General features: G+C 40.4%; 3 protein-coding genes across 3 annotated transcripts; all 3 read right to left on the bottom strand.

Moving 5' to 3' along the window:
• Position 1: 1 nt before the first annotated feature.
• On the bottom strand, positions 2 to 1892 carry PFICI_00504 (uncharacterized protein; the record flags this gene model as incomplete). Its single annotated transcript, XM_007829085.1, has 3 exons — positions 2 to 1114; positions 1193 to 1524; positions 1589 to 1892. 3 exons carry the CDS (start codon positions 1890 to 1892, stop codon positions 2 to 4), a joined length of 1749 nt encoding a protein of 582 aa, XP_007827276.1.
• A 1073-nt stretch (positions 1893 to 2965) lies between these two features.
• On the bottom strand, positions 2966 to 4117 carry PFICI_00503 (Isocitrate dehydrogenase [NAD] subunit 1; the record flags this gene model as incomplete). The annotated part of the gene is made up of 2 exons (XM_007829084.1): positions 2966 to 3050; positions 3123 to 4117. The coding sequence occupies 2 exons, from the start codon at positions 4115 to 4117 to the stop codon at positions 2966 to 2968; spliced, it is 1080 nt and encodes a 359-aa protein (XP_007827275.1).
• Positions 4118 to 10613: 6496 nt separating this feature from the next.
• On the bottom strand, positions 10614 to 11969 carry PFICI_00502 (uncharacterized protein; the record flags this gene model as incomplete). Its single annotated transcript, XM_007829083.1, has 1 exon — positions 10614 to 11969. The coding sequence occupies one exon, from the start codon at positions 11967 to 11969 to the stop codon at positions 10614 to 10616; it is 1356 nt and encodes a 451-aa protein (XP_007827274.1).
• Positions 11970 to 13210: the final 1241 nt, after the last annotated feature.

The raw sequence follows: 13210 nt of genomic DNA, 5'->3' as shown, positions 1-13210 counted from the left end.
CTCACAGTCTCGCCTTTTCCTCCCGGGCAGCTTTGACAACGACACCATTGGTACCCTGTCGCGCGCGGTCCCGCAGCACTCTTCGGAGAATCTTGCCGCTCGCGCTCTTGGGGATCTCGTCGGTGAACTCGATCTCCTTGACCCACTTGTGCCGAACCTTGTGCTCTTCGACATATCTGATGATATCGGCCCCTAGAGCCCGGAGATGACCTTGTCCGGTCTGGTTTTGCGGCTGCTGCTGCTGCTTGGCCACAATATACGCCTTGGGCCGCTCGCCCGCCCGGTCGTCGGGCACGCCCAAGACGGCGCAGTCCTCGACGGCCGCGTGGCCCAGCAGCAGGTCCTCGAGCTCGGCCGGCGCCACCTGGATCCCTTTCACCTTGATCATCTCCTTGATGCGGTCGGTTATGGTGATGAAGCCGTCGGCGTCCACGACGCCTTGGTCCCCCGTGCGCAGCCATCCGCCGGGCAAAAACGTGGCCCGCGTCGCCGCGTCATTGTTGAGGTAGCCCATGACGATCTGGGGTCCGCGGGCGAGGATCTCGCCGGGCTCGCCGACGTCGGCTTCGGATTGGGTGGTGGTACCCTCGTCGTCGCTGTCGCTGTCGCGGAGGATGCGCACCTCAGTGCTCGCGACAATCTTGCCCACCTTGTGCGCGTACCGCCAGTCGTAGGCGTCGGGCGGGTGCGCCGTGATGCACGAGCACGACTCGGTCATGCCGTACCCTTGCTTGAACCCGGTGCCGGGAAAACGCTGCTGCAGCAGCTGCAATATCTCCTCGGACACGGGCGCCGCGCCGCTCGAGAAGCGGCGGATGCAGCTCAGGTCGTACCGCTGGACTACGGGGTCGCGCACCAGCCGGATCAGCAGCGGGGGCACCAGCAGGAGCTCGGCGATTTGATACCGCACCACGGCGTCTAGCATGGCTTCCATGGAAAACTCGGGCAGCATAATGACCTCGGCGTTCATGAAGACGGGGAGGTGTAGACTGTGCACGAGACCCGTGATGTGAAACAGTGGCAGAGCACCCAATGATTTGCGCCGTGGCTCCTCGGGCGTCAGCTGCTGGATTTGTAGAGCCTGGGCAATGACGTTTTGGTGTGAGATCATGACCTGTCATGAGGCGTAAATGTCAGCATACTTGTACATATTTCTTTCTATAGTCCCCCTTTTGAATAGATGGATTCTTACGGCTTTCGGCAGTCCTGTGGTACCAGAAGAAAAGCTCAGAAATCCACAGAGATCCCCATTCTTCTTGCCCGGAGGAAGTTTGTACGCCGCGACCTGACCCTGTCCTCCATAAGACTTGCCAATATCAATGAGCTCTTGCACCGTCGTATACCCATCCAGGGAACCCTCGAGCAGAAAGATGCGAGACTGTGGGATTCCCGCGTTCTTGGCCGCTTGCGAGGCCACCGCAATGGACGAAGGGTGAGTGGCGAGGAATTTGGCATTGGCCGTCTTTAGGGCATAGGTCATTTCTTCCACATTGTATGCTGGTGAGGCTCCAGACACGATACCGCCTGTCGTATAGTTGTCAGCGGAGGCTTTTTCATGGACTCATAATACCCTTTCAATCTCTCGTACCTAGACGTATGGCTGCAAACAAGGTGACGGGATACCAGATCGAGTTCCTGCTAAACAAAGATATTGTGTCTCCAGTTTGAAAGCCATATTGCTTGGCGAGGGCCGTCGATATAAAGGTAGCGGCTTGCTTGACTTCTTTCCACGAGACACGCTTCTCGGTCGATGCATCCAAATAGCCGGCCAGCTCTTCCTCGGGGACATTATTGAGTGGCGAGTAACGAGACGTTTCCCCAAATAGCCACTCAAAGATTGTAATCTCGGTGGGCAGATCAATGTCCGGATGCTGGCTCTTGAAGATGGTCATTTTTGATAAGCTCTATGTACTCGTCGTCTGTAGAAAATCGAATTCTTCTGGTAACTTCACCAACACTTTGAAACGGTCGTCTTCTTCCAGAGGTCAGCCTCTCAGCGCGATCCCCTCACTTATAACCCTGCCGTTTCCCCGCATAACACTTACTGCCGAGGCTGCGGTGCGATGCAGTGCAATGCAAATCATGTCTCAATTGCAAGTCATCATTTTGGGGGCACTCTGAGGAATTAAACTTACTATTTCCGGGTCATGGTACGGGGCCCTGGCATTGATGTAGATGCAACACCAAGTTGCATGCATATATGTATTTGAGTATACCGACCCACTTTGCAAACACCTGAATTGCTTGATGCTCGTACATTGGCAACCCGTGTATCATTTGGTTCATTTTGTATATGAAACCTACAATGTTCCCTCGTGGCCACAATTGTTCAATCGGTCGTCCAATACTTTGCCCCCCACTTGGTATCATTCTGTCGTGCAATTCGGTGTCATGTCGAGAGCAACTGGAGTGCAGCACAATCGCTTGTTGCCAAGTGTCCTCGAAATTGCCGCTTAATTCATTTCAGCCCAGTGTCTCCCCGTTGCCATGGTATTCTGCAGATGGGGATACATATGTTGGCACCAGAGACACCTTACTCGCCCCATGAATCGTGTGGGCGGGTCGTCGACTTTCCTGCGGATTGCCTTTGCTCCTCTCATGAAAGCACGTGTAGACGTGATCAGTTTGCCTCGTAGAAGGCGACCATCCCACACGTCCAAGTCAATAAGTATGCTGTTTCAACCCACCGACAGCCCATGGACCACTCAAACCGCGTCACATCATAAAAACATCTTGGGGCCATCAATGGTACAAAATCAAGGTCAGCAACTGGATTATCGTATCCTATCTACCTACAGTACAAGTCGGAAGTCGTCGTCATTATGATGCCCTAGACTCCATGCACTCATGCTAATCATCCCCGTTCGCCGGATAACATCTTGATCTATAAGAAAATCGCGTATGGAAAGATTCGCATGCGGGTGGTATAAATTTTTCAGGATTGTCGGGTGGTCGTAGCCGTGATTTACAGAGTCTCCAATTTGTCGAGGATGGAGCGGGTGAACTGGTGAGTGGTGGCGTCACCACCCATGTCGCGGGTGCGGGTCTTGCTACAGAGATTGTCAGTTCTACCAGAAACACTCATCACAAAAGATCTATCACGGGGTGGTTGCTGCACTTACCCCTCGGCAATAACGTCGTAGACGGCCTTGGAGATGCGGTTGGCGTGCTCGTCGAGGCCGAGGTGGCGCAGGAGCATGGAGCCAGACAGGAGCAGAGCAGTAGGGTTGGCCTGGTCCTTGCCCTTGATGTCGAGACCGACGTGACGGCAACCGGGCTCAAAGACGGCAACATCGCGACCCATGTTGCAGCCAGGGACGATACCGGGGCCACCAACCAGGGCAGCACCAATGTTGGACAGGATACCACCGTACAGGTTGGGCATGACCATGACGTCAAACTGCTGGGGCTTGGAGACACACTGCATGCTGGCGTTGTCGACAATCATGTCGTTGTACTCGATGCCGGGGAACTCGAGGGAGACCTCCTTGCAGGTGTTGCGGAAGAGACCATCGGCCAGCTTCATGATGTTGGCCTTGTGGATGCAGGTAACCTTCTTGCGGCCGTTGGCCTTGGCGAAAGAAAAGGCAAACTTGGCGATTCTCTCCGACTTGGGGTGGGTGATGATCTTGAGCGACTCAACGACGCCGGGCACGCTCTGGTGCTCGAGACCGCTGTACTCTCCCTCGGTGTTCTCACGGATGATGCACAGGTCAACGTTCTTGTGTCTAGTCTCGTAGCCGGGGATGTTCTTGATCAGGACAATGGAGGCGTAAATGTCGAGCTCCTGGCGCATGGCGACGTTGAAGCTGGAGTGGCCGGAGCGCTCCATGGGAGTGTGCAGGATACCCTTGAGACCGAGCTTGTTGCGCTTCAGGGAGGAGACGGACTCTCTGAAGAGAGCGTCGGCGCTGCCAGGAGTTCCAGAGTCGACACCAGTGACATCAATCTGCTCCCAGTCGATGGGGACGTTGTCGGCCTTGAAGATGGTCTTGACGCTCTCGGCGACCTCGGCACCGATACCATCACCGGGGATGAGGGTGACAGTGTACTTGCTGCCAAACTTGGTCGGCCTGAAGAGGTCGGACTCGACGGTGGCGTATGATCGAGCAGCCATGTGAGGCTGCTGGCGGGCGGCCTGTCGCGCCAGGCGCTGTGGAAAGCAGAAAAAAACATCGTGAGCTATTTATCCCGGCATGTGACGGCGGCAGTTTTTTTAAGGCCTGCCTGCATCGCTTTGGAGGAGCTGGGCCGTAGCAAGTAGACGGCAGCAGCAGTGGCAGTGATGTGAGCTTACCTGGGCAGCACGAGCAGAAGTTCGCGATAGCATCTTGCCGACTTAAATTTTTGTGGTTACTTTAGGAGAGTAATAGGATGCTGGGTCGCAAGAGTGGGTGACGAGAAAGGTCAAATCGGCGGCGAGAGAAAGTAACTTGGGGAATGGAACTCAATTCTCACAGGTCCCAAATAGCGCGCATGCAAAACAAAGATTAGATCAAATCGGCAAGTAGAGGTGGGAAGCGTTCGACCGAAAAGTCCCGAGCGGAATAGTGGGCATCCACTAGCTGCGCTAGGCTTGGCCATTGCTTCATTCGCCAAACGGGGGGGAAGGCGGCTGCTGGGTTCCAGTGGTTCCAGGCTCGGATTTCAGCCGTAGAAAGGTTATCCAGGTAATAACTGTAGTCACGACATTGCGACTATATCTCGCAAGCACTCACGTTCACACAAGGTCTGTCACATCTCGAACCCAATGGCAAGAATTCAAGTTAGGAACAAGCCCAATTGTCTTTGCAACACTCAATCTTTCATCGGAGAAGACTTTGTCCAGCCATGTGTCTACGAGTACCTGGCAGACATCCTGGTTAGATCAAATCGATAACACCTGTGGGTGGCGCCGATAAGTGTGGGAAATTGATGGGGACTTAGTGTATTTAGTATAAATGAACGGATCTGGCTATATGGGTTTAGTTAAATAAAATGCACAAGACCTAATTGCCTCCTACAGCCTACCGGAAATAGCCGTTAAGCCGGAGGTCCCGGGGTTTGATGCTTTTATCCGTTAAAACGAGAGTTATACCTATTATTTTAATTAAAGTTAACTTTTTATACGCCTTTTATAACGAGCGATTTAATCGAAATAAAAGGATAAGCCCTATTACGATAATTTATAATATAATTTATAATTAAATAGTAATAATTATTTTTATAATTAAATTATAATTTATTATACCTAATAAATATACGAAATGCTTAAAGTTTTTGGGTCGCATCGCTTTTATAAGCTTATTAACGGCGTTTTCCGTAAATATAATTTTTTTAATTAAAATATTCCTAGCAAAAACTTTTTATTAAATATAATAAAAATACCTTTTAACGTGCTTTTTCATAAGTATGCTAATTTGGGCTTTTATTTACGCTTTTGCGTTTATATTATTAATTAATAAAGGAATCGCCTTTTAAAATATTATTTTTAATTTTTTTAATAAGTTCCTAATAAATGCGGCTTTACGAGCGCTTTTATTAATAGCGTAATATTTAGCTTTTATAATAAATTAAATAACTATGTTTTACAGCTTTAAATTTTAGCTTATTAAGGAGCCCGCTATAAACGTTACCTATTTAAACGTGGATTTAAAGGTTAATTTATCGTTTGCAAAATTAGCGTTAATATAAATATATAATCCTAATTCCTTATATTTAATATAGCGATAAAATCGGGTATATTTTATTTTTTTATACGGGTGCCTTAAAGGTATTATAATACCTTATTTAAATGCTTAATATAATTAGGAAACGGGTTATTTATAAAGCGAATTTATATTTTATTAAAATATGCTATATTTGCGCGTAATTTAATTATAGCGTAATTCGTTTTCCCGAGCTTTTTAAAATATTAATTTTTAGATTCCTAATTAACGTAGCCTTTAAATTTATAAATTATTATTATTAATCCCGGATTAATAAGAATAATAGTATTTTTAATATTTTAGCATCCGAGTTTTTTAAATATTTAATTTAAATATTTATTTTATAATAATATAATATTATTATTTTCCTTTTAAATAATACGTATTTTTAAATATTATTTAGCGGTATTTAGGTATTATAATTTTAATTATTTATTTAGCTATTAAATTAATTTTTCGATAGCTTTAGTATTCGTATATATAATTATAAAATCGTTTATATAAAAAGTTAATACCGTTTTATTAGCTTTATTTTAGTAAATAATATTATCGGTTTTTAATTTTATAAAGCCTAGCTTTTTTAGTTTCTCCCTGATTTTTTGTTGCTATTCGAAGCCGCTTTGCTTTAAGCCGTATAAAGGGCGTAATAGCCTAATTATATTACTAAAAATATAATTATATTATTATATAATATTAAGGTATTAAAATATAAATTTACTTAAGTATAAGAATTAGCGTATATAGATTTTTTTATTAAGCCGGCCTAATAAATAGGCTATAATAAAATCGATTTAAAAGATTTTTTAACCTTTAATTATAGCTATTACGATTAAAACGCGGATGCTTATTTATTTAGCTATATTAGCAAAAATTTCCTTATAATTAATTCCGAGGGTTTAAATAAAGCCCTAAATTATAAGGCGTGCCTTTTATTTATTTATATTACCGGTAAAATTATATTTAGTTTTATATATTTATTTAAATTTAATTAATAGCTTTTGCTTTAATTTAAAGTTATTATAATCGAGGAATTCGAACGTTCCTTTTTTAAATAGCTTAATAATTTTTTTTATTATAGCTTATTGCTAATTAAGCCATTTTTGTATATTTTTTGCTTAATTAATCGATAATAAATTAAGGTTATATTTAATAATTAGCATTAAATATTCGTTTTATATTTATTCGAATAAATTATTATTAATTAATAATGGATAATTATATAAGCCTTTATTTAGCGCAATTAATAGCGTATTTTTAAAGCTTGGATCTTTTTTATCGTCTTAATTATAGTCCCGTAAAATAATTAAAGCGTAGTAATTATTTTTTATGGTTATATTTATATATACGTAGGCATACCCATTTAAGCTTTAACGTATTATAGCATAATTATAACTATTATTTATATATATTATAGTATATTTAATTATATTTTGCCGTATAGTTATATATATTTAAAGGAAACCGGCTTTAAATCGCCGCGCCTTTTATTTTTATTTTTTAGCTATATTCGGATTATAAGGTTTTATATAGTAAGTTAGCTTTAAAATCTTATATTGCAGCTTATTTTAAACGTGTTACGGGAGTGATTTAATTATTTTTAACGGATCGGGCTAATTAGCGCCTTTATTAAGGTTTTTATAAAATATAATATAAAAAGTTATAATAAAGCGTATTATATTTAATATATATACCTCGTATAGGTATTCCTTAGCGTAATTTATAAATATGCCTTTTAGCGCTTTTGCCTATAATTTTTTAGTTTGTATTTTGTTTTTTTTTTAAAATATATATAAAAATACGCGATTTAAGGATTTTAAAGTGTTTAATTAATAAGCGATTAAATATATTTTATAGCTAGAAGTTATTTTTTTAGCGTTATTAAAGAGTAATTAATTCTTTTTTAATAGGTATTATACGGTTTAAAACGATAATTTATATTTTATAAATTTTATCCTAAAATACCGTAAAAATATTTATTTAAATATAAATAACGCACGTATTATTTTATAATACCTTAATCGCGCGTTTAACGGTATCGTTTTAATATTAATTATTCGGTATTAATATAATTAATTCGATACCTTTTTATTATGCGTAATTATTAAAAAAGCCACCGTTAAAATTATTAATTTTATTAATGCGAATTGCTTTAATTTAGCGCTTTTTTTTCCCGAGCTCGTATTATAGCTAAGCGATATATTTAAAAAAATCGCTTTATAAAATTTTTTTAAATAAAATATCGATAAAATATAATTTTATAATTTTGCGGCATTTAATTAATGCAAAATAACGATTATTATTTAAATTAATAGGTTTAATTTTTTTAATATTAGCTTATAATAAAATCGCCGCGAAATTTGCGCAAATGCGCATTAAATTTATTAAATCGATCCGAATACTCTTAGCTTTATTATATATATCGCATATTAATATAAAAATGCTATTTAGATTTAGATTAATGCCCTTAATAGCTTTAATCGTTTTAATTAAACGTTTTTTATTTAGATAACCTAATCGACGATGCTATAAAGTTATTTATTTAATTAACGGCTTTATTAATCCGTTTAATGCTATTAAAGCTTATATATAAAGTAATTCCTTTTGCCTATATAGCTATAAAAACCACCTTTTTTTAATTATATTAATAATAATTAACATTTTATTATTAGGCGTTTTAATAAAATTATTATAAATTTTAAATTTAGCCTTATATAATTTATTATTAAAAATTACTTTTAATAAGAAATTTTTAATATAATAATATTTTTTAAGCGTTAATTTCTAGCGCTCGCCTTTAAAGCTACGCTATATAATTAATATTTAGCTATATTTTATTAAATATATTATACCGTTCCTAATTATAATAGGTAACCGATTATATTTATTTAGTTTAATAACTAATCCAGCGATAAAATTAGCTTTATCGTTTATAATATAAATATTAACGCTTATATTTAATAGCTATCGTTTACGCAAATCTAACGCTTAGGTAGCTATTAAAATAAGGAAATTATAATGGTTCGTTTTATTTTATATATATAAATTATATTATTTAACAGGTTTATAGCGCTTATTATTAAGCGTAGCTTATAATTATTTAATTGCGCCGGAAGCGACCCGTATATAGTAATTATAAATTATTTTTTATTTTTTTTAATTTTTATCCTAATTAAAAAGTTTTATAATTTTAACGCTTTTAAATTAGTAAAAGGAATTATTATTTATTATAATTAATAATAATTATTAAAAGCCCCGGAATACACCTGCAAACGCGCCTCCCCGGCCCCGGCTACGACCCGTACCGCGCCTATAGTAACTGTTTTTATTTGCGCTTAATCGCATAATTGCGTTTAATTACGTAAATAATTATATTAATTGCGTAGAATTAGAATTTTATTCGTTTGCAGCTTTTTTATCGCGTTTTTTGGATTTGCAATTAATTCGCCGATAACCTTTTTTACTATAATACTAATATTCGCCGTTAATTTAACCGTTGCCATTAATAAATAGTAAATTAGCGTTATTTTTATTATTAATTGCTATTTTGCTTATAAATTTAATTATAAAAAATTGCTAAAATTATATAAGTCCTAGTATAACGCCTTTTAGGAGGATAGCTAATTAATTTTTTTTTCGTTTTATTTACTTTAAAGCCTTATTTTTAATAGCTCTTAAATATAATTAAATTTAATTATTTAAAATAAAGCGTTAATTATTAGCATTATAGCTTTTTTATATATAATAATTTTATTCGGTATTAAATTTAGCTAGGTTTTTATTATTATAATCGAATTTATGCAATTTTTTTAATAATTTTTATCTTTTTTCGATAATAATAAAATTAAATTAACGGCGGAAAGCATTTTTTATTTTTATGCTTATTAAATAATATTTTATAATTATTAATAGCGTCCTATCGTTAATTATAGCTAAAATTATAATAATAATAAGCTTTTTATTTAAAAGGTAAATAGGGGTTTTTGCGATCTATTTAACGGCCTATTTATTAAGCTTAAGCAATGCTATATAAACGCGATAATTAAAGGTTCTTGCTAAAAATTTTAATTTATCGATTTTAAATTTAAAATCTTTTAAGCGAAGAATTAATATAATTAAAATTTGCTTTAATATATTATAATTAATTATATTAGCGGCTGCTTATTTTATATTTTTAGCTATAGCTTTTATAGCACCCGCTATAATTATATATTTTATAGCGCTTTAGCCAGCCTTATTAGCGATCGCCTAAGCAATTATTATAACGCTTTAATTATTTTTAATTAAAGTGCCTTAACTAGCAATATAAAATTCTAAATAACCTTTAATGCCAAATGCTATATTATAATAAAAAAAGCTATTCGTAATATTTTTTATATTAATTATAGTGCTATTATATAGGAAATTAATAGGGATTTAATATATTTAATATAAATAAACGGATCTAGCTATATAGGTTTAATTAAATAAAATGCACAAAACCTAATTGCCTCCCACAGCTTATCGGAAATAGCCGTTAAGCCGGAGATCCCGGGGTCTGATGCTTTTATCCGTTAAAACGAGAGTTGTACCCATTACTTTAGTTAAAGTCAACTTTCCACAATAAGAACCATCGGACCTAGATGTAGTACCTCATGTCAACAAGGGTAAAAGTACTCAAGTTCCACCCAGGCCTCAAGACACAGGACGTTCATGACCAATCTCCAAATTAGACCGTTGGATCTCGTGCAACCGAAATGCTACAATCATAGCATCATGAGATGTGTTTACATGTTGTACAATTTGCTCCATATATTAACATGAAGACCGAGTGGGTATCTCTTGGTATAGTACAGTGATTTTCTCAAGTCCATCGGGAGCAAAAATCCGTCAATGAATAGCACCAATCGCGGGTTTGCGCCAAAATTGGATTTTATATGTCATACAACATCAAGGCTCGGCCTCGAACTTTTGTGGGATGAGCGCGTCGGCCATGCTGATGGAGCCTTCCATATTTTCCTTGTGGAATAGGAAAAGACCTTGGATGGCAGCCGTAGATGTCCTCTGAGGCTGCTCTCCATCTTTGGCCTCGGCAAACAGTCCAAGTGCATCCAGTTTGGCCAGAAAACGCTCTCTTCCTGTACCATCCTGATCGACATCGCCATAAAAGTTATCCCACATATGGGCTGCCTGAAGCCGAGTTGCCTCCCCGATCCGTATCAGCATATCTACACGACCTGGTCGTATCAGGGCCGGATCCAAAAGCTCAATGTGATTTGTGGTCAGGAAAGCAATCCGCTCCTCGCTGGCCGACAAACCGTCCAAGGCATTCAACAAGCCAGAGAATGTGACCGTGGGGCCGTTGTAACCATCGGAGCCACGCTTGGTACGGTTGATAAAGGCCGAGTCGACATCCTCGAGTAGCAATATTGTCCTCTCCGGGAGTTTGGTGAGCAAGAACGCAAGCTTGTCATCAGTGACGCCGAGTTCGCTTAGATTGACCATGGCCACACTGTAATCAAGCTCTCCTGCCAGTGCCTGAATAAAAGAACTCTTTCCGCTTCCTGGCGGTCCGTGTAGCAGATAGCCTCTTCGGTATGGGATTCCCCTATTGATATACCACTGTTGTCTTTCCAAGAAATCCTTGACATCACCAACGATGCCTTCCTTGATGCCCTCATCCAGGACCACGCTGGACAGCGGCCGCTTCCTCTTGGGCTCGCCGAGGGGTACCCAGTCAAAATTGCGGACAGAATATACCGTGGTCTTTCCCTCATTGGCCTGCATCGCAATCTCACGCGCCTCGGTGAAGATGTCCTCGAAAATGTGGCGATGCGCATATAGCGTCGTGAGCTCGACGGTCTCGTGGGGCTCGCCAGTGTTAAGGTTCGAGGTCGACTGCTTCTCCCTGTTCACGGAGATGTAGGCATGTTTGTGTTTGACAATGTGTCTGCCATAGCCGGGCTGTAGAAAGAAGCTGGCACGAGTCGGGCCATTGGGTGTCGTCGTGGTTGCAGTCGTCACGGCGAGCTTGTTGATTCGCGTCAGTCGCTTCTCGAGAAACGACGTGTACTCGCGCGGCTGCGAGAGCCATGCAAGAATCCAGGGGTATGCTGGGTCCTTTTTGCTGATTTCGACATTGACAATGAGCCGCCTCCTGATCATGCCGGCACTTGCAATCGCGCCTTTGCGGGCCATGGCCAGCGCCGCGCCGAGCGACGCCAGGCCGAAGCCTCCAGCAAAGACTGGGTTGTCAAGCAAGGCATTGAGATTGAGGAGCGAGGTTGTTGGCGAAGCTTCAGACATGGCCGGGCATCGCTGCTGGCCAGTTGCGCGTCGAAACGTTTCTAGGAGCTGCGGGTAGAGGGAAGCTTGACTGCAAATGAGCCGCTGCAAGCTATCCAAGAGGTTGCTGAAAAATTCCGCCGATTGCGGTGACGTCGCACCTTGCACGCGCGCCTTTCCGTTCGCTGTGGATCCCTGTCCGGCATTAATTCCGGCGCCCTTCTCTCTCGACCATACGCATCTCTTTGTAAGCAAGAAGCAAATGTATCACTGATCATTTATTTCTGATACTCTGTAGTCGGATAGGACTTAAGGTGCCGCATATAATCTAGACTGGTAGTTTGCATCAGTTCTATGTTGAAATAGTGTTAGCATCGTTTGGTTAGTTCTCAGGAAATAAACAGAAGAAGAAAAAAAAAACCTGAAGAATAATCGAGCCACTCATTGCTGTGAGTGCTCCTGCTATTTTATATGGTAGAGATTGCAAATTACAATCCATGATATTCAGAATTAAATCTACAAAGACATTGTTGGTGATGTATCTACATTGAGCCGCGGGTGACAGATTGTGCATTAGCAGGGACCATCGCGATCTTCATTTCTGCATGCCAAACATGCATTATCTTTGGAACCTTGACCGAATACAGTGCTGACAGTTGTTGGTCATTTGCCGAAACAAAGCCTATCCTTGAATGAAATTGATACCTAATCACACTTGCGAGATCTAGTAGAGCACAAGGGATCAAATTGACCCATTACTAGGTATATTTCAGTCTGACTGACTAATTCTACAATGAGTGATCACAAAGTCTCAGCTTCACACACCAAAAATAAAGGAGCAGTGTATCTTCATGATGCTGGACCCCGCCTAAGTGAATCAATGCCTCGGGTTGGCGAGTCTGCGTCCCTTGTTGAGCCAGTCGGCAACCTTGCCGTGTTCGGCCGTCGTGTTTGTTCACTAATCGGTTTCGGCACGGGTGCGGCGCAGGCAAGGCACCACACGGCAAACCAACAGCACCGGTAGTGCTGTGTAAGATGCTGATAACATTGCTTGAAAAATCAACTCAGGCCGAAGTATAAGGGGTATCAAGAAATAAATTTACTACATGTTCTACCAGAAAACCTTAGCCTGACTCATCATGTTATGATTATCAAGGTCACTAACACTTGTTCGTCTTATCATCAGACTATTTAGGAACCACGACACGGCTTTTATACATTCATTCGAACCGCGAGCCTTGTCCTTTTCTGGCCTTGGACTA

The sequence above is a fragment of the Pestalotiopsis fici genome, assembly GCF_000516985.1.
Source record: "Pestalotiopsis fici W106-1 unplaced genomic scaffold PFICI_Scf_1, whole genome shotgun sequence".
Taxonomy (NCBI): domain Eukaryota; kingdom Fungi; phylum Ascomycota; class Sordariomycetes; order Amphisphaeriales; family Sporocadaceae; genus Pestalotiopsis; species Pestalotiopsis fici.
Note: the sequence above shows the minus strand (reverse complement) of the source record. Positions and strands in the feature narration are given on the sequence as shown.